Raw genomic sequence first — 24,893 nt, 5'->3', positions numbered from 1 at the left:
TGCAAGGCATGCTGTATCAGAGTATGGACTATGAAGCCCCGCCCACTCTCTGACCATCTTTTTCATTGGTTTGTGTCATTGTCCTTCGTAAATGCTGGCTTCTGATTCGTTAATAGGCTTGTTAGTCCCTCCTTAGTAGCGCCTTGTCTTCATTTGTAACCTCCCATGAGGACTGGCCCTTTTACTTCTGTTGTTACACGGTATGTCTTATTTAGTCTGAAAGTACTATTTTCTTTAATTAGTTTCTCCTACTGCAGGCACTACATGCTTTCCTGCAACATTCAATGGGTCATGCATGCTTTCACTTTCCAAGCAGCCTGGGACAATGGTGGCCGCTTCTTTGAAATGAAATAGGTCTTGCATTTACAAGAGTGTGAGCTATTGGCATTGTAAATGACAATGCCTTTTATTTATGTGTTAATTATCAAAACCGATAAATAAAAGGCATTGTCATTTACAATGCCAAAAGCTTTAACTCCTGCAAATGCGAGACCAATTGCATTGCAAATGCTAGTTTAACATTTGTATTCAAATACACAATTGCACAAGTTGTAGTGTAAGAGGTCTGCAAATGAATTTAACTGTAGAAGTGATTAAGAACTTTGAAATTAATTTGTGTGAGCTCTCTTATTACACTTTAGACTGTTTTGAAAAGAATTGGTTTGGTTCTGTCATGTAGACCTTGTTGCCTGACACCATTTTGTCTCCGATTGGGACTCCAGTTTGTCTTCAGTCTACTTGTAAAATGGCAACCTTTTGCTTATTAAGTTTAAAACATGGTGGTCTATACCTTCCTGGGGTAATGTATACATCACATCCTTTTACCCGTAAATGTGTCACATTCTCTTGACCCTAATATGTGATGATGTCATATACCCTGGTAGTGACATACAAACGGTGTCATATCCTTCCGACAGTGACACAAACAAAAGCTCCTCCTGCAACAATAGTTTGAGTCTTTTGACCTTGGGAAAGGCACCTAACAGCAATAACCTAAGCAGTGTAGTCTGTTTTGACATATTTGTACTTTATTAGTACATTTATCTGATGTATATAATTTGTTATAAAAATCGTCTGAAATCGCCACCAAACTGGCGAGGTCTTCAAGCCCGATTATCGCACGGGTGCAGTCCGAGATTCCCCTGAAAGAGCTTGCCAGATCAACGCGCTGCTGCAGCCTCCATTCCCATGCTGAATGCTGATCATGCACAGACAGAAAACCTCACCCCAGCTGCCGTTGGGTATCTTTCGCAGGAACACTCACTTCCAGCCCTCTTGATAACCACAGCACTTTGTTTTAAACAGGTATGCAGTATGTCGTCTCCCAAGAAACTGTAGATGCAAGTGTATCTACTCCATGCTCTCATAGTGTAGCGCATAGAAGTGGGTATTAGGTTTTAAGATTGCTAAATGGCTTTCTTTCCATGTTGAAAATGTTGATAATATTCTCATTCGTGGTTGTGTGCCTCAGTGCTGTGTTAATCCTATTCTGTGTGTTTACTTAGTTTTCATATGCTAAGCAACAGAATTAAAATGTTGAAATAAACACTTTTTAACCATAAAGTGTCTCTAACTTAGTGCAGCGCCTGTGTGTCATATTTTTAAGGATTGAAATCTGGTTTGAATTTCCACTAAATCCCTGAAACCTTTATGGGACTGTGAGCTAGAAGGCACTGACACCACGGCAATTGGAGAGTAAATCCAATCAAAAGCATCTTTAGTTGGCAGGAAAACCTGCCATAAAAGCAATTTAAAAGAAACATCACCAGCAGCCATCATGTGTCATACAAAGCTTGAATAAAAGCATGGCATGCATAATGAATAGACTAAAGGAGTATGAGATCTTAGTCCAAGTGCATAGGGCTTCTTGAACGTACAAACGACCTTGCGCAACAACAGGTTTCATTGTCCGTTAAATCTTGCAGACACCTAAAAGCTTGTTGGCATTTACGATAATTCCTGAGCCTAAATACATTCTCGTAAATAATTGGTAGTACCCACAGAATAAAGCTAAATGAATCCTGGTTTTCATTGTTGCGCGGGCAAACTTGTGAGCACAAATTGTGCTGGACACCTCACCAGCTCCTGGGTGTATTCCTCAGGTAATCGGTTGACACAGCACCAAAGTTAGCAAGTAAGTAATCCCCAATGCTGCATTTCTGTGATTCTTCGTGTAACCTAATCCCTGCAATTTTTCTAACAGGACCTGTGCTTGTTTTCTGCTGGGTAGCGCACCTCTAATGACTCAAAGTCACTGGAAGGGATTGGTGTAAGGTTTGCTGTTTCTATGTAGGACAGCCAGGGAATAGAGAGCCCTTTGTCAGAGGCCAGGAGCCAAAAAGTAGTGAGGCTTCCACATTGCTCATGACAGAGAGCAGTGGCGTAACGAAACCTGAGGGAGCCCCCCTGCAAAGTGCAGGGACCCCCCCCCCTTCCAGACTTACTCAGGAGCTCTCAGGCCAGGGTACTCCCTGGAGGGGTCCCCCTAGAGCTGGGGGGGCCCTCCGCACTGCAGGGGCTGCTGGGGCCTTTGTTACGCCACTGATTGGCTTACCCCAGAAAAAATCACTTCTGATGTATTAGGCATAAGCTTTGCTACAAGCTAAAAGGTGCAATACAAACTGTCTTTTTAGTGGTCAAAGTTGGCTAAATCAGATGTCGCCCTCACAGCAACCCTCAGGTGGGTGGAGCTTAAGCACCTCTCTCAGTAGTAGTCTGAAAGCTCTTTTTTGTTGATAGCATAAAGTAAGGTGACAAACTATCAAGCAAGACCCAAAAATCTGTGTCGCCCTGGACTTCACATACTGCACTCAGAAGTCTAAAGTTAATAATGGAAGGGAAGGGTCCTACGACTGCAGTACATTGCTCATGAATGCCCTATTACCATCTGTCCTGCTACCAGAGGAAAGCAAACAAACACTGTAAATGATTTAGTTATCTAAGACACTTTAACAGTGTTATAATGTCAGGTGTGTGCTCCTGAAAGTTCATGCTCTGGCAGCCATATTGCGGCTGGCTCAGGCAGCTGGATAAATAAAATAATCACAGTTGCGTGGAGAGGAAGCCCTCTTTCTTCTGTGGAAGTACATACATTTTGCCCAATCATAACAAGTACTCCTGCCTAACATGTGGCCAGAGCCAAAGCCATCCTCTCTGTAGTGCCGCTAAAAGGTCGTTCTAATATTTTTCATATTACATCTGGCGACAGATGTGCTGTCAATCCTGATCTAAAAAGTAGGTACCTAAAAGTAAGCGGTTAAAGAACGCAAGTCCGCCAACCAAAAGGATCGAGAAGAGGCTATGCTCCAGGGGAGGAACAAAGACCAGATGGACCAAGACCTACAAGAAAAACCACAAATTAAAAAGCAGGGAAATGACGGTGTCAATAAAGTCAACCAATTTATTTTATTTATTTATTTATTTGTTAGGTGCCAGAATCGACCCCCGAAGGGGTATCTCTGCGCTAGGACGGGCGGTTTGAGAGAGTAGCCCATTATGGACTCGAAACAGAAAAGAAAAGTCTTAAGCTGCTTCCTAAAGAGAAGATGGTCCGTACACTGCCGCAGCTGTAGGGGGAGAGAATTCCAATGACGAGGGCCTAGATAGGAGAGGGACTTGCCCCCCAGGCGGGCCTTTTTAATTCTCGGAGTTTCAAGTAAGGATTTGGATTCAGAACGCAGGGACCTCCGGGGCTTATAAAGAATAAATGTATCCATGAGGTAACTAGGGCCAGATTTAACCAAAGCCTTATGTACAATACAGCAAACTTGAACTTCCCACGCTCCCGTATAGGGAGCCAATGTAGCAAAGGGCGGGAAGCAGTCCTTGGAGGGGCATTGACAATCCGGCGTGCCACAGTGTTCTGGACAACCTGCAATCTATCAAGAGCGGCCTCATTAGCAGAGGTCAGCAGACCGTTGCAGTAATCCAAGCGGTGTAAAACAAGAGCCTGTATCACGGTTTTCCGGGTCGAATCGGGAAGCACAAGGAAGATGCGGCGTAGCAGGCTCAACACTTTGAAACAGAGGCCAGCTGTCTGAGCGGCATGTTCCTTCATTGTGAGGGTCTGATCAATACGAACGCCGAGATTTTTTACGCAAGTCTTCGGAGAGGGAGGGGAACCAAAGTCTGTTGGCCACCAACTGGGGGTCCACAGTAGCTGCGCTTCCCCAAAAAGCAGAATCTCCGTCTTTCCAACATTACATTGAAGGAAATTGCTCCTCATCCATTGAGAAATGGTTCTCATTCCCGAGGAAAAGGCTTCCTGCACTGATGGGGTGTACTCTGCAAAAGGAAAGGGCAGCTGAGTATCGTCAGCATAGGAGAGGGGGATAAACCCACAACTCCTCAACAGGGTGGCCAAGGGGGCCACATAGATATTAAACAAAGTCGGGCTCAAACACGAGCCCTGTGGTACACCCTTGGTCAGTTCTGTAGGTGCTGAACGATACGGCCCAAGAGTGACAGCCTGCGTACGAGAAGAAAGAAAACTCGTCAACCATTGGGGAGCCAAATCTGAGTCCAATCTCCTCCAGCCTCCCGAGCAATATTTGATGAGATATTGTGTCGAACGCGGCGGAGAGATCCAACAGCACCAAGATAGTTGAATGACCCCTATCTAATGGTAATCAATGGGGGGATTTAAGCCTACTGTACGTTCTTGGTAAGCCCACAATAGGTATTTTGCAACCGGACGGCTTCTGCTGTCTGATAGACCAGACCCAAAAATTAAAACCTCTGCTTCCCCATCAGAGTGCCCCTCTCTTTTATTGGTGTGGCTATGTTCTACAGATGAACATTGCAGTGGCACATTGGGAACACTGCATTGACAGAGCACGAACAGAGCAATTACAGAACATGAACGCTGCAATGAAAAGCACTAATACTGCAAAAACAAACCAAAAGCACAACCCTGGCAGATCACGAACACTGCAAAGGACTATCATGAACACTGGACAGCCTGATCAATAACATTGCAATGGTACAGAACAATGACACAATATGAACAGTGAAATAACTCGACCAAGACCACTGCAGTGATAAACCAAAAACATTCTAAAATCACAACACAATGCTTGCTCATTAACATTCCAAAGACAAATCACAAATACTGCAGTGTCAAGTAAAAAAACACCTGCAAAGCCATATAAAGAAAACTGCAAAGTCACATCGCGACTGCTGCAATCATCAAACACAGATACTGCAGGGACAGTACAACACCACTGCAAAAGCAGACAAAAAACAAGACCGCAGATCATGAATACAGAAATTTTAGATCGCAAACTTTGCAATGCAGCATCAAGAACTGCGCAATACCAGATAATGACCACAGTATCAGAAACACTGCAAGTGCAGATCACAGGCACTGTAATAACATATTGCAAACATTGCTATGGCAGAACCTAAAACCGCATCAGACACATCACCGACACTTCAAACACTGAATGCAAAAACTGCATTGGCAGAACCCAAGCAATGCATAAAACAAAGCAAATACACTGCAATGGCAGAAACCAAGCGATGCATACAACCAAACAAATACACTGCAAAGGCGGAAACCAAGCAATGCACAAAGCAAATAAATACACTGCAATGGTAGAACCCAAGCAATGCATAAAACAAAGCAAATACACTGCAATGGCAGAAACCAAGCGATGCATACAACCAAACAAATACACTGCAAAGGCGGAAACCAAGCGATGCACAAAGCAAATAAATACACTGCAATGGTAGAACCCAAGCAATGCATAAAACAAAGCAAATACATAGCAATAGCAGAAACCAAGCAATGCATAAACCCAAGCAAATACACTGCAATGGCAGAATCCAAGCAATGCATAAAACCAAGCAAATACACTGCAATGGCAGAAACCAAGCGATGCATACAACCAAACAAATACACTGCAATGGCAGAAACCAAGCAATGCATAAAACCAAACAAATACACTGCAATGGCAGAAACCAAGCGATGCATACAACCAAACAAATACACTGCAATGACAGAAACCAAGCAATGCATAAAACAAAGCAAATACACTGCAATGGCAAATACCAAGCAATGCATAAAACCAAACAAATACACTGCAATGACAGAAACCAAGCAATGCATAAAACAAAGCAAATACACTGCAATGGCAAAAACCAAGCAATGCATAAACTCAAGCAAATACACTGCAAGGGCAGAAACCAAGCAATGCACAAAACAAAGCAAAGAAATACACTGCAATGGCAAAAACCAAGCAATGCATAAAACCAAACAAATACACTGCAGTGGCAGAACCTAAGCTATGCATACAACCAAACAAATACACTGCAATGACAGAAACCAAGCAATGCATAAAACAAAGCAAATACACTGCAATGGCAAATACCAAGCAATGCATAAAACCAAACAAATACACTGCAATGACAGAAACCAAGCAATGCATAAAACAAAGCAAATACACTGCAATGGCAAAAACCAAGCAATGCATAAACTCAAGCAAATACACTGCAAGGGCAGAAACCAAGCAATGCACAAAACAAAGCAAAGAAATACACTGCAATGGCAAAAACCAAGCAATGCATAAAACCAAACAAATACACTGCAGTGGCAGAACCTAAGCTATGCATACAACCAAGCAAATAAACTGGAATAGCAGAAAACGAATAGTTTGGTGGTGGATCACCAACGCAGCAAAGACAGCCAAACAACTCTGAAAATATAGACCCAAAAGCCTTCAATGACAGACTGATTACTACAACAGCCTTCACATGCAGTGTGCTTGCAATTCCAACAGCAGACGTTGAAGGCTGCTCTGACCCATTACTGACACTGAAACAACATACAACACACGCAGCAAGTGAAATAACAGGTCACAGCTCAGCAAGGAAAGAACGCTGCATTGTGCTGGCACTTAGCACTTTTCAACCTCTTGTGAGGGTTCAGATGTAGAATTCGAGGCTATACTTGCTACACTTTCTCAAATGTTGTGTAATTGTGTTAAGATGTGATGACGTCCAGTGATGCGATGCACAGTCTCTTCCAGGACTAGTTTGATGATGTTCCACCCTATTTATTAAAATTATCGCTGCAGTTTTACATAGTGTGAACTCTCCCTAAGCATCGTAGCGCTTTACATGAGCACCAGTGACATTACACAAGGTCACATTCATTTTATAGTCACTGAGAGATTAAAGTGATTTGCCCAGAATCACAGGATGTTGAGCCGGCGCCGAGATTAGAACTTAGCTCCCCAGTTCCAAAGTCGACTGCTCCCCAAAAATAGAGAGGGGGGGGGTAACTTTCTCTCTCTCGAAGGTGTACGGATCACCCACTTTCTATTGCAATCGAGTTATTTGTACTGCACCCAACAGCCTTTCTGCTGTGGGCAGACTGGTAAAAGCATGGATTAGAGGCAGGCGGCGTGACTGATCCGTCTGTAGAGAGTGTCCAGATGGTAGGAGGCTGTTCCTGGACTGCTTTAGTCTCTCCAACACTTCACCATGATTCTGAACTCTCTCCCATGCCCCGATTCCTCATTGTCAGCCTCCCACCCAGTTTCTACCACTTACCTCTTGGTTCCCAATACCTCTCTTTTCTCTTCCCATTTCCTTCCTGCCACAAGCCCAGGCCTAGATGCTCGTAATGCTCTTCAGTGAGATATCAGGGTTTTGGGGTAGGCCACGCCACCCACAACACTTTCCCTCTATTCCTACTAGTCACAGATTTTGGAATTTCCTGTGGATTGGGGACATCTTGTAAATTATCTGCAGGTTTTTCGAAATGGTCTAATTTTTTGTATTTGAAGAAGGCGACAGTCTGCGAAAGCATCATAACGAATGAGTAATGAACAATGTTAAGGATCCAGGGCCATGGATACAGCTGACAGTACTTCATATAAACAGAATTAGGTCTGGTTCTAGCCAAGACCTTTTGATCTTACAGAATCTAGAAATAATATGTGTGATATAACATAAACATAAACCTAACGCGTGTATTTGTAAAGCGCACGTTCACCACTACGGGTATCTTGGCGCTGAATAACAGATGTTTATTGTGTATTATAGGGCCTTCAGCAGGCCCTCTTTATCCATTGGTCTGTTGTTGAGTCATTAACATTTGTATACGCCCGCTATAGCATGCAGCTTGGGGTAATGGGTCAGCCCACTTCATCCACTGGCTGTTTTACCTAAGGTGACGACATTCTTCCCATTAAAAAAAAATAACATCCACACACAATGTTCCCTTCGGTGACAGGGGCTACTTTGGCTATGTGTGCATTTTGAAAACAAACGCTATTTCTGCTTTTAGCCAATGTTTTTTTTAGACTGAGGAGGGCCTGGTTGATTTCCCAACGATAAAGTTGCACAAAGCATGTTAAAACAATCACTGACAAAGCCAAAAGGATGGCAGTTAACACCAGACCTACTGGCTTTCACAATGCTTGTTTTAAGTACTAGCAACTCAGTTTCTTGACATACTAGGCCAAGCAGCGGGTACCTGTGCAGTAACTCTTTGCACAGTAAGCTACTACTTCAGGTGCTGAGTAACATGGCGCGGGCTCACTTCTATCCCTTTACTGATATGACCTACGTAACCTGCTCTTAGGTACCCACGCGCGCCAAAACGGCCAAGGCAAGAGGTGGGCGGGGAGAGATTCTGGCATCAGCGCACAGAGAGGCTGAAGGGAAATGTCGGTGAGGGGTAGGGAGGCACAGACATCAGGACACACAGATCCATGGCGCTGGGGCAGGAAGCGCCCCCATTAATACATCTTGTAACAGGTTATAATGGGAATGAACAATAAAAGGGTCATTCAAATGTTTGGTTCTGGCAGCATCTGTTGTCTTTTCAAACGCACACCGTCACATTTCCCCTTTGCCTTTAGTGAGGTGACATCACTGGCCAGCACCCCTCTCTAAACTGCAGAAGCCCTCGTGACGTCCTTGGGCACAGGCCCTCCATGCTTCAGTGCGCTCGACAGCCATACATTGAATGTAGACAATACATAAAATAAACTGAGTGCCGTTTGATGTAGTTTGGATGATTATGTTTGGCACTGAATTTAGTAGAAAATAATGTGACGACTTACCCAGATTTTCTAGGGATTTGACTGCTTCCTTTTTAGGTCTCGCATGCTGCATTGCACTGCGCAGCAGTGTAAAGCAGGCGAGAGTCCTTTTGTCCGCGGTTCAGAAATTAATCCTGGAATCGCACACGCTCGGCGTGTGCGTTTCTTTTTCAGCTCTTCCATTGGCCTTTGCGTGCGTCTTATTCTTAAAGACTGCACGCAATTGGCCCGAGGCGCGCGCATAGCTCCTCCCATGACCTATTGGTGTCTATTACGCGCACCAAGCGCGTAATAGACACCAATAGGCCATGGGAGGAGCAATGTTCGTGCCCAGAGTCAGGCGTGACACGCGCGCCACTTGTTTTTCTTTACAGGTGCAGGTGCCGCGATTATGCCAGAAGTAAAGAAATAGAAAAAATAATCTATTTCTTTACCTTTCGTATAATCGCGGCACCCGCGCTTTACTTTCAATGTTATAAGTAAAGCGCGGGTCCCAAAAGTCAAATTATGCTTTAGATTCGGCCCTCCTTGACATACACTTTGACACCCCTATGTTAAATGCATACCTATCTACACATACTGCATAAAGTACTGAAGCTTGTTCTAAATAACGCCTTCTAGTTTTTTCTATCTTCTTACACATTTCAGTACATTAGCCCTGTGGCATAATATACCCTTAATTTACAGTTCTTTATCTGTGATCTTCATCAATTATTCAGGATAGCCGTATCTTTACCAGATTAGCAGGAAAACCATGTAACATTAACTTGCATTCAATTGAGCTGAGTAGGGTCAGTGTTTGTGAATGAACAGTCTGCACCGAGTTTCTTAACCGAGCGTAGGCCAGTTTGTCGTGCCCCGTTCCAGATATTTTTACGAATCTTTCTGGCCACCCTCCGACTTTGCGTGCATAACGATGGGTTTTATATCCTCCTTAATACAGAATATACCAGGTAAGGAAAAACGACCTTTCTTTTGGATTATTTACGGCACACCGATCGCTCAGACTGTTATTAAATGAGTTTGTTCGTATAAAAAATACGCATGCATTTACGGGGATATTATATTTGGTTAATCTGGACAGGGTGGCGTGTGTTGTCTAGTTTTGCGACACTTCTACGTATACCGCACCTCAATTTAGAGTTTTGGTACTAGAAGGAATGAAATGAATGAAAGGAGAACTGGTCTGAGTGAATACTTTTGATGTCACCACATGGTCTCCTGAATATTTTTTTCCCTTTATTGGTGCATAGTGTATAACATGTGGTTTGGACCAGCACAGCAGCTTGAAATTTCATTAGCTTTCCTCTGGTTATTTTCTTTTAAATAAAAAATCATGTATACAGTTGAAGTGCATTTTTTTTCACACCTGGAAGCCGACAATGTAGACAAAAGTACGACATTGCTACAGCACGAAACAACGCATCACATCCTGGCCAGCTAAAAACTCAAAACGTCCTGTTGATTAGCGTCCCTAGCCCTATATTGCTGGTGACTTTTCCATCAGTACATAAACGCAACACAGGATGTACACGCCTCTTTCCGTACACCTTCTCAACAAAGGTAGGCACAAGGAGAGAAAACACAAGCCTTAAGCTGAAGTAAAGCTCCCATATTTATGTAAACCATCATGAATATGGTGCCTTAAAATACTTTTAATAGTTCACTACTGCAGGAGCTGTATGAATATAACCTAAGCAAGGTCTCTCTATTCACTAGTGCAAGGCCTGTGAGAATCCAACAAAGCACAGTCTGTCCCCTCACTACCGGAAGAGCTGTACGAATATAACAGACGCAAGGTATCTCTATTCACTAGTGCAAGGACTATGAGAATCCAACAAAGCAAGGTCTCTCTGCTCACTACTGGAGGAGCTGTACGAATATCAGACACAAGGTTCTCTACTCACTAGCAAAAGACACACAATTGATGGACGAATGCAGAACAAATCAAAACATTCGTCCCTAGTCAAGAGATCTGGGTTAAATCCATCATTCTTTTGCTCACCATGCCACCCCAGTTTAGACCTGACCATATGCAATAGGTCTCGCATTTGTGAGAGTTTAAACTATTGGCATTGTAAATAACAATGCTTTTTATTTGTTTTAATAATCAACAAGTAAATAAAAGGCATTGTCATTTACAATAACAATAGCTCAAACTCCAGTAAATGCGAGACCTATTGCATTGCAAATGCTTGTTTTTAGGGGGAAGGGGCGCACTCCAGTTCGCCTCGCCCTGTCTTTCTCAGACAAAAATCCTGAACGTGCTTACAGTTCCGCTCCCAGTAAGCCTCCGGATCCAAATCAGTTGCCAGGTGACTTGAATGTCAAATATCTTTTTCTCGGGAGCAAACGTGGTCTCTGTTGACGCTACTGACTACAGAAGCAGCGAGTTCCAATACCGGCTTGCCGATTTATCATGGTGTGATCCGGAAATCACTTTATCTTGATACATTTGTTAATGCTTAGAAAATGACTGCCCAATTGTATTAAGAACTACATAAAACGGACGCAGTTGTAATCGAAGTGCTGCAATCACCGGCTACATAGCTCTTTTAGGTCCGGAATGGATGTAATAGTGCGAATTTTGCTTCCCTTCCTTTGTGATTAGGAGAGGTCTGTCTTCTGCAGGATTAGCGCCGAGGACCCGACGCTGTCTCGAGTTTGCCATCCCTGCTAAGTAAGGAAGAGGCTCAGGGGCCCGTGCGTGCGCACTGCGCAGCAGTTGCGCACTATTTAATTCAATGAAGAGCCTCTAAGGGCCGGGGCGGGCCCGGCTGGGTGACGGAGTGCCACCATAATGAAGAGCCCCTGAGGCCTGAACGGGGCCCAGGCGTGCGTGCTGTGTGCACCATTTAATTCATGATGAGGTGAGGGGGTCCCTGGAGCGTGGGGCCCCCCCCGCAACGCGGGGGCCTGTGTTATGCCCCTGACAGAGAGCCACAATATCACAGGATGAATACATATTTGGTCACATAAATAATTTAGTGCTAACTCTTTTATGCCAAATAAAATGTGAGGTCGATGCGGGCACCACTAATAATATTTGCCTGCAAAAAGGATTTTCTTCCATTTGCAGTGGCTGCGGGTCTCTAATCCCATATTCATGCCCCGTAGGTAGCAATGGGTACACTCTGAGCTGAATATATTTTTTAACAATTGGACAAGGGCCTTGCCTCCTAGTGGTGATGGTAAGCTAAGGAGGGAACCTACAGCCTTTGAAAAATTCATTCTATTTTCCATCAGCTAGACGCACTAAATAAATCCCTAAATATGTAAAAGTGCCGGTGTGCAGTAACGTATTAGACCCTACGTTGTTGGGTGATTATCCTATGCACTTCGTGCCGTAGGACATAGTAAACGATTTTGAGAAATTGGTCCTTAGATCTAATTTCACAATAAAATCCGCAAGAGAATTGACTAAAATACATAAGGCTTTTGGGGTGCGGGCCATTAATACAGCGTCATCCGCATATAAAAGTACAGGAATAGGTGTGCCGTTTACCATGGGGACATCAGTGGTGCTATTTAGAAGGTACAAACTGAGGTTATTTATATATAAAATAAATAACTAAGGGGCAAGTTGACAACCTTGAAGCACACCCCATTCAACATTAAAAATATCAGATACTTTCCCACCGGTCCCAAACTTAACACATGCTTTTGTCTCATCATGTAAAGATATTAAAGCACACACCAGTGTTGGGTCCATCCTGATACAAATTTGCCATAACTTAGCTCTGTTTACACAGTCAAAAGCCGTCAACAGGTCCAAAAAAGCAAGATACAAGTTAGATTGCTTTGCCACTGTGTATTTCCCTATAATAAGGTGCAAGTTCAAACATTGTTTCACCGTACCTATTCCATTTCTAAAACCCAGCTGACAATTAATACATTGTTTTCATTGACCCATGTTAGTATTGTATAGGACTCTTCCAAAGATCTTAGCAGGGATGTCTATCAGGGATATTGGGCGATAACTTTTTAGGCTCAGAGCGACTCCCTTTTTAAAGATGGGCACTATGATTGAAAGGGCCCATGATTTTGGAATTGTGTGATGGCTCATGGAAATGAGGACATTTGTCAATAAAGGCGCCCATAAAGTCGGCTCACACTTAATCAAATATGTGGGGATGCCATTGGCGCTGGGGCCTTTCTGCCCCTACTCTCCTGAATGGCACCCGTGACTTCTGATAAGGATACAAATGGGGAAAAAGGAAGTGTCAATTTTGACAACATTAATGTTAGTTTAGTTGCTGGCAGTGTAGATGGCTTTAAAGTGTGCTGCCCAATCCTCACCCCTTATACAGCAGCTATTAGTAGTGCCAGTTTGATCTATTGTCCTCTTACAGGATACTGTTCTCTAAAAAAACCTTACTATCCTTTGTCTTATCAGTGTCTGCAACAGTGGCCCACTGGTCAGTTATTATTTCCTTCCTGCTCTTTCAGGTCACAGACTTGGACTCCATGCGCAGATAGGACACAAGGTCTTTATATTGAGGACGGACAATGAGTGCCTTACGCATGAGGCGATTAGCCACTGAGCACTCATGATCAAACCACCGGGGGGCTGCAGTGCTGATTTAGCGGTCTTCAATAGGGACATCCTAATTTCAGCACTAAGAGCTACAAAACTGTCTACGACGCCCTCTCTACCCGCTGTCTCCGTTAAACTCCCCATCACCAAAGACATAATTGCACCTACTATTTCCCCCAAAGTTTTATTGGTTCGGATAGCTTCCAAGCCAGTCTAAGTTTGCCTGGGGTTGGCTCTACACTACTCAGACTGGTTAAAGTACGTGCGGGATCCCTGGCAGGCTTTAATAAAGCCATCTCAATTAGGTTATTGTCACTGAAATTGATGCCAATGACGGCACCATGTAATAGATGGCTAACCATTTTGGGAAATAAAGACAGTCTATTATAGAGGAACTATTACACCCCCCTAAAAGCGGGCGGCCTTTGTGTGCCTTACCCTGCCCTCTCTTCCATTTCCTACATATCTGCCGTATTAAGCAGGGCCTCCACTTCATTCCTTTTTTGTCTAAGGGGACAGAATCAATTTTCTTTGTTCTCTGTTACTGTTACTGGGTAAGCTAGCGTTAAATTTCACCTGCCAGACAAAGGTGCATTTGATGGCCCTTCTGTGACTCAATCTCTACCAGACCTAGAAAAATCACAAAAATGTTACTAGACCAGCAGGTCTAGTGATTTAAATAATCTCTTTGACCTATTTGTAATGCTCTTGACCCATAAACTGGTTTTACATGATGTGATGGTGGGCAAGTAATTTAACTCAATGAGCCACCATTTTCTTCCTTATCACATATGAAAGCACCTTCAAATGTGTGAGTTCAACATGTCTGCTGTACAAAAAACTCTTTTATTTGATTTAATAGACTAAACTTTCTTTTAATATTTAATACAAATCTAGCCACATATAGGATACACATGACCCCTAACTTGTCTCTTCAGTCATTAACAGCATTTTCATCAGGGCGGCGGCAGGAATGTTTCTCAAATCATGTTTAAAATCTATCACTTTTAGTAAATACATAACTAAAGCATGAAGTGGTAGCACACTGTCATTTGTGATCAGCAGATTTTACATTGAAGTGGCCACAAACCTTCCCACTGACATGCAGCTTTACAAATATAACTATATAGTGTACAAATAATAATGTTTGGAAATGGAGTTTCTGCAAATGTAATTTGCCTATCACAAAATGTTCTGGTTTGTTTTGCTCCAATTTGGCTCTTTGTTTGCATCACACTTCTTAATTACAAAAAAATGAAATGTGCTTCTGTAATTCATGATATATTTTGTAATATTAACTTACAGGCTATTTACTTAAATGTTATCTGTTAGAGAAAAATAATTGATGACTTCAGACCGCTCACTTGACAAGACCCTCTAACTCTAGTAATAGACAGAAAAATAAACCAAATTTTCCAAACAGCAATTAGTTAAAAGACAAACTGACATTAGACCACTTTCCTTGAACAGACAGCAAATGTGACAAGACAAAAACAAGATTTAATGGTATCTTTATTCCTCATTCACTTTCTGAAGGAACAGAACACCTGTTCCTTTCCAGCCTAAGTTTACTCTAGATGAGACTAGTAGGTGCTAAAAATAGCTCTCCCTGACAAACATTTACTCGCAATTGCAAGTGGTTGAGTAGATTTGTCTGGGCTGGTCTACTATAGAAGATAAGAAATTAAATAAACCTCAAAGTTGATTTGCCACATTATGAAAGTCATTATTATAAAATACAGACTTATGGACCCTTTATATAGGACTGCTTGGTAGTCACCCACTGGGGTTTTCAAAACTTGCATCTGCCCACCCGTAACAGATTCATTCGTATGGCTAAGCCACCCGAAGTGCCCTGCATGAGATGGGACAGCCGGTATGTTGAAGCACAAGAAACACTCAAAGGTCACAGGGGCGTTTTCCCATGTTTCTTGGAAAAGCAAGTTGTCATAAGCCTTTATAAACAGTTGGCAATCTGGAAGTGTTATTTTAGAATGACGGTATGCTACGTTAAAAGGTTTATTGAAGAAGGTTTATCCGTTGTGGGTACTCTTGCGCATTCCACCGTCGGGCTCCACGCTGTTGTAATGTGAGCTTTCCCACCTTTTGGCTTGAACTCGATGCCAGGTGGGCCCACTGTAGCTATACTAACCTCCTAGTACAACCCTCTGGTTATTTGTCAGTCAACTTCTGTGTATTCCACCAAAGCTGCGTACCCGTTATATAACACATTCTGGTGGGACTGGTGTTCTTGGAAGTTTCGTTGTGGTACCATTATCCCATTAGTTGGCTTATACAAATAAAGCAACAGGAGGGTAACAATATTTGTTTCAGTGCCCCATCCTAGTTCGTTCACACCCAGGAGTTTCCTTAAACTGCTGGGTTTCTAAAGTTGACAATACAATCCCCAGCTATGTTTTTCGCAGAGGCGCCATCCATCCATCCTACCCTCCGAAGCAAAATCTTGTGATTTTATGCAACATCAATGTTCTTATATGCGTTGCACCAATTGATGACCTTGTTACATAACTCATGCCACAATTACTCTCTTAGTGGTGGTACGCCTGCCATTATCAGTCCATACAGACCTGCAGATGGTGGCAGGTTTAGTGTAGTGATGTCTGACCTATTTCCCATACACCTGGTTTCCCTGCTGGCCCTTCCATCTGAGCCTGTTTGCTCATCGTGTCCAGTTGGTGTTACGGAACTATTTGCGGTGGCCCCCAGTTTAAGATTCCAGGTTGATTTATCCCCAGGGCCTTTAGTTTGGGCCCCCACTGTGTCCTGTACGGCAGATGTGACTATAGCCACACATTGCGATGAGCCGTGATCTTGGGCTGATTTTCCTTTTGTATCTGCTATGTGCTTTTTACGTGGGTTTGTCCCACCTGGGCTCATATTCTCATTTGCCTTCGCATCGAGATTAGGCTTTGCTGACGTTTTTATATGACATTTTATTGCAGCGTCCTTCATAGGTTTTAACTGAGCTTCAAAATTCATTGTGAATCTACTGTAGATCTCCTCGATGTTAACATCACCTCTAGTTATTTGATTTCGTCCACTATCGATAGCTGCCTGTTCGGGCGCCAGATCAGCCAGAGAGGGCCTGGTGCTTATCAGCTTGCATTTAGCAGCAGGTTAAGCTGCAGAGCTAGCTGGAGAACTAGGGCCAATTTGCTTCGATCGGATGCAAAGCATACTGGCATTGGTTGTGTTAGCCTCAACCTTCAGAGGCCTGTCAATGGTTTGTGGGCTATGAACATGCACTGGTCTCTCCACCGTATTCACCAATTCTGCCTCTGCTATGCTATCATTTAGGGTGGCAAACGTGTCGCTCTCAGTAGTGTTCCACAGGCCGACCAGACACATCCTACGTTCAATTAGGGAGATTTTGTTTGACACTACCCCAATCACTCTTTCTAGCATAGTGTCAATACTTTTGGGTTTTAGCAGGTGTCTTACCGGCAGCATCCCTCTGATTTTATTTATTGAACCTTGTCAATCCCCTGTGTAGTATCCTGAAGGACTGAAGAGTAGAACCTAGCAAGTTTGGCTGGTCTACAGATCAGCTGGACAGATGGGCAATAGGGCATTAGATGTACAGAAACGGCAGATGATTGGGGCAGTGGATATAAACTCACCAGGAGGATTGTTGGGTGCAGCAGACAGGATGCTGATGTCCATACTGGTGGACGTAATATAGCGTACAATGGGTGGTGAGTCCATACAGAGTCTTCAGGCCGCCCTAGCACCTGGTCAGCAACTGCGATGGCACTGCCTCAGTGGCAGCAGCAGGCGTACCAGGACAGGGCCAGGCCAGGGTCCGGGTCCGCTTTAAACTGCTTTTAGACTTTTATCAGAGTCCCTGCATGCATCAATGGTCGCAGTAATAGCAAATAGCTGGTTGAATATTTGGATGAATCGGGACAACACAACAGCAGCAACGCTCACTTACCGCCTCCCCTGGATGCCCCAGATAGCCGCCCTCGCCACCACCACCCACAGCAGGCCAATGCAGTGTAGACCGCACCGTATAGTAACAGTGCGAGGGGTATTCAACAGATCAGTAGTTCTCATGGTTTTAGTAGGACTTTCTCCAAAAGCAACATTGTAGTATTGCGGAGCTCCCCTTTAGTGCAAGCTCTTGCAAGGGTTTTTTACAGCTGCGGGGGGACTGCAAGAGGCTGCCTCCCGCCTAAGCTGCCTACCCGCTGGCCGCCTGCCGCCTGTGGGTCAAGCTTACTGGCGGTGACTGGACGGGATCGGGAGTGATCGGAAGGCTCCAAAGAGCAGCTTTTTTTTTAACAAGAGAACAGAATAGGAACACACTGTGGTCATCTAGCAACCTCCTCAGTGGTGTCCCTGCGCCCCCGGCGCTCGTCTTGCAGCATGCTAGTGTGCTGTGGGCGGACACAAGGACGTCAGGGAAGGAGTCTCCAAATTAGAGAGTAGAGTGGGTTGTGTTGGGTCTCAACAGACAGGGCTTTCACATTTAAGCATTGGTGCAGTGAACTAAGTTCAGGCATCCATGGCTGGGAAAGTCGGACACTGTAGAACCAAGCTTAAAGACTTAGTTTATGCAACATTTCACAGGCACTGAAAATCTGCAGCATGAATCACAGACTTTGTATTATTTCTCTTTCTGTGATGGATTTTAGGTTAGTTTGAGTCATATTCTTATGGTGGTTCTGTTTTGTATATTTTTGCTAGACCTGAGAAAGTCCAAAAAATGAATCAGAGCGAAAGTTGCTGGCTATATGTTGTGAAGGACCAAGAAAGAAAAAACTGTATTCTGGATACAACTGGACAAGACTCTAAGCCTGTGTTTTTAGTGTTTTCTAGGACTCAATTGTAATCTTTTGTCTCAACAGTCCACATACTTCCAAGACACAGAGTTTTACCCAATTGGAAATGCAAAAATACAGTTAAATATAATAAGAAGGTCTCTCCCTTCAAAACTATTGATTCTGCCACTGGCCATCAGATGTGGGAGCAGTGTCAAATTGTGGAACAGAAGTTGACTTGATGAATGACAGAATTGATTGGAGTTTGTCTTCAAGAAAGGAGGCTAGGACCAGGTTGTGGCAGCCCAGATTGTTGAGGCGATGCTGTAAATTGGAATGGGAAACTCCCTTGTATCCAATGTTGCCTGAATGGGCTTTTTCTAATTAAAGATATGATTCTGTGCCGTGCTGTGGTCTGAAACCTTATTGTAATTGGTAATTCATTATTCTATCCAGAGTTTTGGCTTTAAGTGGCAGGCTAGAGATAGGCTGGTAACCTGAGGGTGCCAGGGGGTATGCAGCTTCTTAAGACGGGGGTTCCCTTGGCAAGCTTTCATTGAACGGGAAACTAAGGAAACGTAAGAGACAAGTGGAATAGATGACAGAAGTGTGGAGCTATCCGATCAATAGGCAGTCCAGGGATATGGGAAGAGCAAGGATCCTCAAGGATTGCAGGGGCGAGGTCAAGAAGAGAAACTTGGGATGCGCACAAAAGACTACCAGTGAAACGCCACAAGAGGCACCCAGTGAGCTGGAGAACCCCCAGTCCCAAGCCCAGAAGAAGGCATACAGCCGAGCCCACACCAGGGAAAGGCACAGCCAAAGTCATAGGCCCACTAAGGAGACGAACCACAACTCCAGTGTTGATCTCAGCAGGGGGCCATAGAAGGGAATGCAGAACACATAATGCAGAACCAAAAACGATGAATGCTTGGCTTTCTACCCTATAGGATCCCTTTGTCAAATGCCCGTTGGGTCTACTGCCTATGATTTTGGTAGGCCAATGGTGTAGGAGAAATAAAGGGCTAAGCTTAAAGACAGACAACCAACCATCACACAGCATTTAACCTGAAGATGGACCAGCAGAAATGCTGCCTATCCTGGAAACCTCAAATAGTACACAACACCATGAAAGTCTTGGGAAAGGGTGCAGAGGATCAAAGTGGCCTTCCTGGCCTCCAAAATGTAGAGCACAGGGATTCCTTGTCCCACAGAAGCCCTGGACACAGCAACCCATTAATTGACCAATGTTAGACCTGTCCGCCTTAGGGTGGTCTTCCACAAAACCTTTTGCCTTCTCCTCACATTTTTGCGGATTTACTTTTTGTTGGTCTTGGGACAGTTTCGTTTATAGCACTGCCAACCAGTGCTAAAGTGCTTGTGCTCTCTTCCCTAAACATCGTAAAATTGGCGGCTAACACCCAATAACACATATAATTTACTTGCAAGTCCCTAGTGAAGTGTTACTACCTGAGCCTGTAAATTAAATGCTACTAGTGGGTCTGCAACAGTTATTGTGCCATCCACTTAAGTAGCAATTTAAAACATGCCTTCCATTGTAGCGTGCGTGCAGCTTTAAACTGCCATCTCGACCTGGTAAACCTTTTATCAGGCCTAAATCTTCCCTTTTAATAGATAGAAGTCTCCCTCAAGGTAGGCATTAAACAGATCAGAGAGCATGATGCAGTGTAGTTAAAATGTTGGACATGTACTAAGTTTTACATGTCCTGTTAGTAAAAAATGCTCACATTTGTTTTCACTACTGCAAGGCCTACCTCTCTCATAGGATAACATTGGGTTACCTTATTACATTTAATGACTGATACATTTCAGTTGGGAGCAGGTGGGAAAGTCTAGTTTGGGGTCTAAAGAATTGTGATTTAAACCCCTTGTTAACACTAAAGTAGTACATTTAGAAAGTCAGCATTTTATTATCATAAGCATCTGGTGCTGCAGCATGTATTCTTGGTCATGCGACTTGGTGTGTAGCTGGCGGTTGATCTTTGTGTATTCCTCCCAGGCAGTGAAGCAAACGGAACAGGAGTTGGCAGGATGGGCTATCACTGTCAGGATGATGGAGGGGAGCTGTCACCTACCACACTTGCATATCACAAAGACTCTGCCTCAACACAATCTTATAGGTTTTCACACTATTCTTGTATCCCCCAGACTAGCTGAGACCAGGACAGGGAGGAAGGACTTTTCCGACACCTCTGTATAGGAAGGTCTCTAGAAGCTTCTCCCACTTCAAAGAAGACACCAGATATAAATACTCAGACCCACTCTTCAGATCACTTCTGAAAGGAAGTTCTGCTGAAAGAAGGACGGCTCTGCTGCCCTGCTCCCTGAGTGAGAAGGACGGGACCAGCACCTTGAACCCAGGACCACCAGAGTGTCTCCAAGGGCTAGTTTGCTGGCCTCCTGCTCGGAGCCTCAGGGACAAAAAATGCTAGAAGCATCCTGAACTCTGTACCTGCCTGCTAAAAGTGCTCCTCTAGTGTGGGCTCTTCGAAAGTAGGGCTGAAGGTGCTCTGCCTGCACAGATGTGGACTTCACCTGAGCCAACTCAGTGCAACGCAAACCCGACATAACATTGCAGCTCATAGGAACCAACGCAGTGAAATGCAACATCAATGCATGCCCTCACACCTTCTCATTGGAACCAACCTTGAAGCAAGCCCGCATCACAGCCCTCGCAGCTCATCAGGTTTTTTACTTTATTACGGTTTGTGGGCTGCATAAATAATTTGCAAATTGCCCATAAGTTAAGCCTGACTGCTTTTGTGCCAAGTTACCAGAGAGTTAAGCACAGGGTAATTTGAGTTTTGCTTGTGTTTCACCCTGACAGCACCCCCAACTATGCCCCCTTCCTCAGGCCAGGTTGAAGCTGTACAGAGGATGCAAACGAGAAAACCACTGCCCCATTGGAGCCCAGAAAGGCCCTGGGATTCTGCAGCATGGGTGTCGTATCACATGAGTCCTTCGATCCAAACCCCCCTAACAGTGTACTGGCTACACCGGGAATATCTTGGACAAGTCTTGAACCAAGTCCCACTGCTGGGAGAACTACCTCTGAAGGAAAATCACCAGGGCCCTAGCCCTTCAGAAGCCTTGTTCCAGTGTTCAGCAGCATCCAGTCAACACCATCAGACCCACAAGGATGGCTAGCGCCACACGCAAGACCGGCCATGCTTAACCACATTTTCAACTTAGAGAGGGAACAGGGAAAAGATCACCAGGGCCCCAGCTCTGCAAGAACCCAGGCCTAACTCAACCACATACCACACACTTCCATTTCCTAGGGGAACCCCATATCAGCAGAAAACAATCCCTGAGTTGGAGCCCTAGGTGGCTTCAGCTTCTTGCCCTAGAAGGTGATTACTATTAGCACCCATCTCCTAAGGTGCCTTAAGGAACCCAGCAGACTACCAGCTCACACCACATGCGGTGCTCGGCAGATCTGAGCAGTTGGATAGAGAAAGCTGAGCCATAAAGTGCACTCATTTTCCTGGGCACTGAAGCCCCAGCTCTCATGAGATCTGACACCAAAAGTAGAAGGGAAGAACTGCCACCTCAGGACCAGCTTACCTCCCCATAGCACCCAAAAAACAGGCCACAGAACGTGATCGGGGAGAGTTGGTATCCATAGCATCCGACAGCAACGAAGGACATTCAAAGACCTGGCAAATGGCATTGTGCACTTGCAGCAAGAAGATTCAGTATACTGGTTCACTTCCGTTTAGAAAAGAGAGCCTGGCAGTGCCAGTTTCTAGATTTATGCCAAAGGCAGGCAACAAACACAGGAGGATTGTGGCCCACGCCCTTCCACTGAGGCAGCTCCTATGAGGAATTGGCTTGGTGTAGGGCATTTTGTTCTTGTTTGTAGAGCTAGGGAGTGTGTGCAGTAATGGATTTCACCTCCGTGTTAGTGAGGAGACGAGGAAAAGGGTTCCGGGGGGAGTGAATGATCCCAGAGGAAGATTGGCATTTCCGAATCACATTGGGGTGTTGCAACCTATCCACCGAAGTATATGCTCTAGAGCACAGCTGTGTAGGAGTGGAGGCTGGATGGAACCCTTTCTTGAGTTGTGCTTGCCCGTGACTGTTGATGGCACGAAGGTGTCACTGAAATGTTCTTTTCTATGGGTTTTTTCAGACTGAGCAAGATACCTTCTTGATGATGAGACTTTCTTGAAATGCGATTACCCTCTTTGTTATCAACCATGCCCTTTGGTAAATAAGCAGACTGTGTGAAATGATTTAATGCAAAACATGTAGTAGAAACATTGTGCTAATCACCCCATGGCGAGATCTGATCCTAGTTCAGAGTTACAGCTCCAAGGATGACAGCTGTACTGAGTTGGTACAGGGTGAGTAATTTTCTAAATAGGAGAGTGAACAAGCTGAGTAGATGGTTATTATCTCTATTGCGCCTTCAGTCTGCAAAACTGTCCTATTTGAGCTAAAAGAAGAAAAAAAAGGAAATTTTGCAATGCCTCCCATGACTATAGGAGTCTAACATTTCCTATTCGAAATCGCACAAACGCACTTTTTGTTTCCATCATCCTATTGTGTCATCTCTTCACCATTTGGAGGTGGAGACGGCTCGTGTATGAGTCAATAAATCAGTAGCATAATGTACTCAGTGGCCTGTGTTTCACTCTTTCGTCACAAGTACATAAAGCATCTGCTCAGCCTTTCGTCACTCTTCGATTGATAAAATGAGTAACATTAAGCTGGGTAACAAAAACCATCATTCATCCATATCAAAAGCTTCCCTGGCTGCAAGTATGCATTTCACAAGTAGATTGTTGCTTTCTGTTATTACCTGTTTGGTAAAGAATAATGGCGAATATCTCCCCTGGATACCGATGCCTGCACTCTTTATCCTGAACATTCTCCATTGACAATGACCCATCATCCACACACAAGTTCATAAATACATACATGGGACTAGTGTGAAATACAGTGGGGGACATAGAGTGGGGCCTGCTTTTCAATCTTGGTGCAGCGCAGATAGACACCTTAGTTTTTTGTCAGGATAATACTTTCTTTGAATCCAAGGTTACAGATCATGAGGAAAGACTGTTCTCCACTTTGTTTATGTCCCAATGATCGAAACAGTTTTGTTCACCGTGATCGAAGCCAAAAAACAAGGTTCATGATTACAACATTATTTCTTTAAAATGTTTTTGTAGCCTTTCAAACTATTTTATTGTGAAACATTCAGATACATTCCTGCATAGCTTTAACCCCCAAATAAACTATTCATGATCTCCCCATTAACCTCCCCCACCCCCTTGCCACACAGGTTCAGAATTGTTTAGTCATTGCAGCCCTCTTTGTCCACCTTCTCCGACTCCTAGTGATGGGCAGTCTGATCACTGCTTACAGGTTTCGCTTATGGCTAAAAGTTCGGATCCAGAGCTTAGAGCCTGTATGGCCATGTGAGGCCTGCCTCAATCCCCAAAGATGGTTAGCCAAGGGTGATCAGATCGTACCAAACGTTTCACGTAGATCTGCAATGTCATCCATTCGTTGTTCCGTGGCTTCTAGGTTCCATAATTTAGTGTCCGCTCTATTTAGGGTGGGATGGGGGATGGGTTGTGTTGTGTCCAGTTTTCTGCGATTAATTGTCTATTGGCAGTCGTGACTTGGTGGATCAGTGTGCTAGAGTTCTTGCCCATGTCTTTGGCCCATACATCTATTTTTATACAGTGCGACATATGCTAATAATAAAGTCGCAAAAGGTCCCATGAACGGATAGGTTCTCGCTCTGAAAGGCGTCTATGTATCCATTAAAAGCATCTGCTTCATTTTGGCTCAAGGAAGCAGATTAAGATCGTGCTTTTTGCACCTTTTGTAAATGTTGTGCTAAGATGATCCTTCTTAAGTTATTAATAATATAGCATAACAGTTCAGTGTGTGATCTATAATGTAATTGTTCATTCAGTCACAATCCACATCTTTGGCTGGTGGCTCGATAAGGGTGAATGTGTCTTCCCATCAGTCAGAAAAACCTCTTGTCCTCTAATAGCGGCTCAATGTCTCTTCACGGAGGAAATCGATGCTCAGCATTGCGGGGGAAGAATATTTATCTTCTTTGTCTCTTTTCCTCCACAGGAGGTGAAGATCATCTTGAGCAGGTACGTTGTCTTGCCTCATGTGCATTCAAGACTTGCTTTTGTTCCTGCTTGACTTCTTTTCCACTACCTTGTTATGATGTACGTTTCACCAAAGCGTGGTATCATTCCACTTTTGGAGCATCGTATGAATCTTCACCTGAAGTTTGCGTTCTGCTTTAGATCGCAGTATGAAAGTATGGCAGATAGTCTAAGCAAATCAGTGCAGCAGCTGGCTGAACTCTCCAAATAGAAGCAGCCATGGTTATTTCATATGGTTGCGTGCGAGCACCCGGGCGATTTCATAAGGAAAATGTGGGCATAATCCTCGATAGCAACACGAAAAGATGATGGACCAAATGCCGAACATTGTCAAGCATTGTCACAGATCTGGGTT

The 24,893-nt window shown here is 44.1% G+C and overlaps 1 protein-coding gene across 2 annotated transcripts in view; it reads left to right on the top strand.

The window, feature by feature from the left end:
* LOC146869536 (E3 ubiquitin-protein ligase TRIM39-like) overlaps positions 1-24,893 on the top strand; it is a 69,050-nt gene that overhangs the window by 24,983 nt on the left and 19,174 nt on the right. The window contains exon 4 of one of the 2 annotated variants that reach the window (XM_085603852.1): positions 24,498-24,520. The exons of the other annotated variant lie outside the window; for it this stretch is intronic. Within the exon in view, the coding sequence (XP_085459978.1) occupies positions 24,498-24,520 (23 nt within the window). The remainder of the gene's footprint in view (positions 1-24,497; positions 24,521-24,893) is intronic. 2 annotated transcript variants of the gene reach the window in all.

Source organism: Triturus cristatus, chromosome 1_1 (assembly GCF_964204655.1).
Source record: "Triturus cristatus chromosome 1_1, aTriCri1.1, whole genome shotgun sequence".
Classification (NCBI taxonomy): domain Eukaryota; kingdom Metazoa; phylum Chordata; class Amphibia; order Caudata; family Salamandridae; genus Triturus; species Triturus cristatus.
This window is presented reverse-complemented; position numbering and strand designations above follow the sequence as displayed.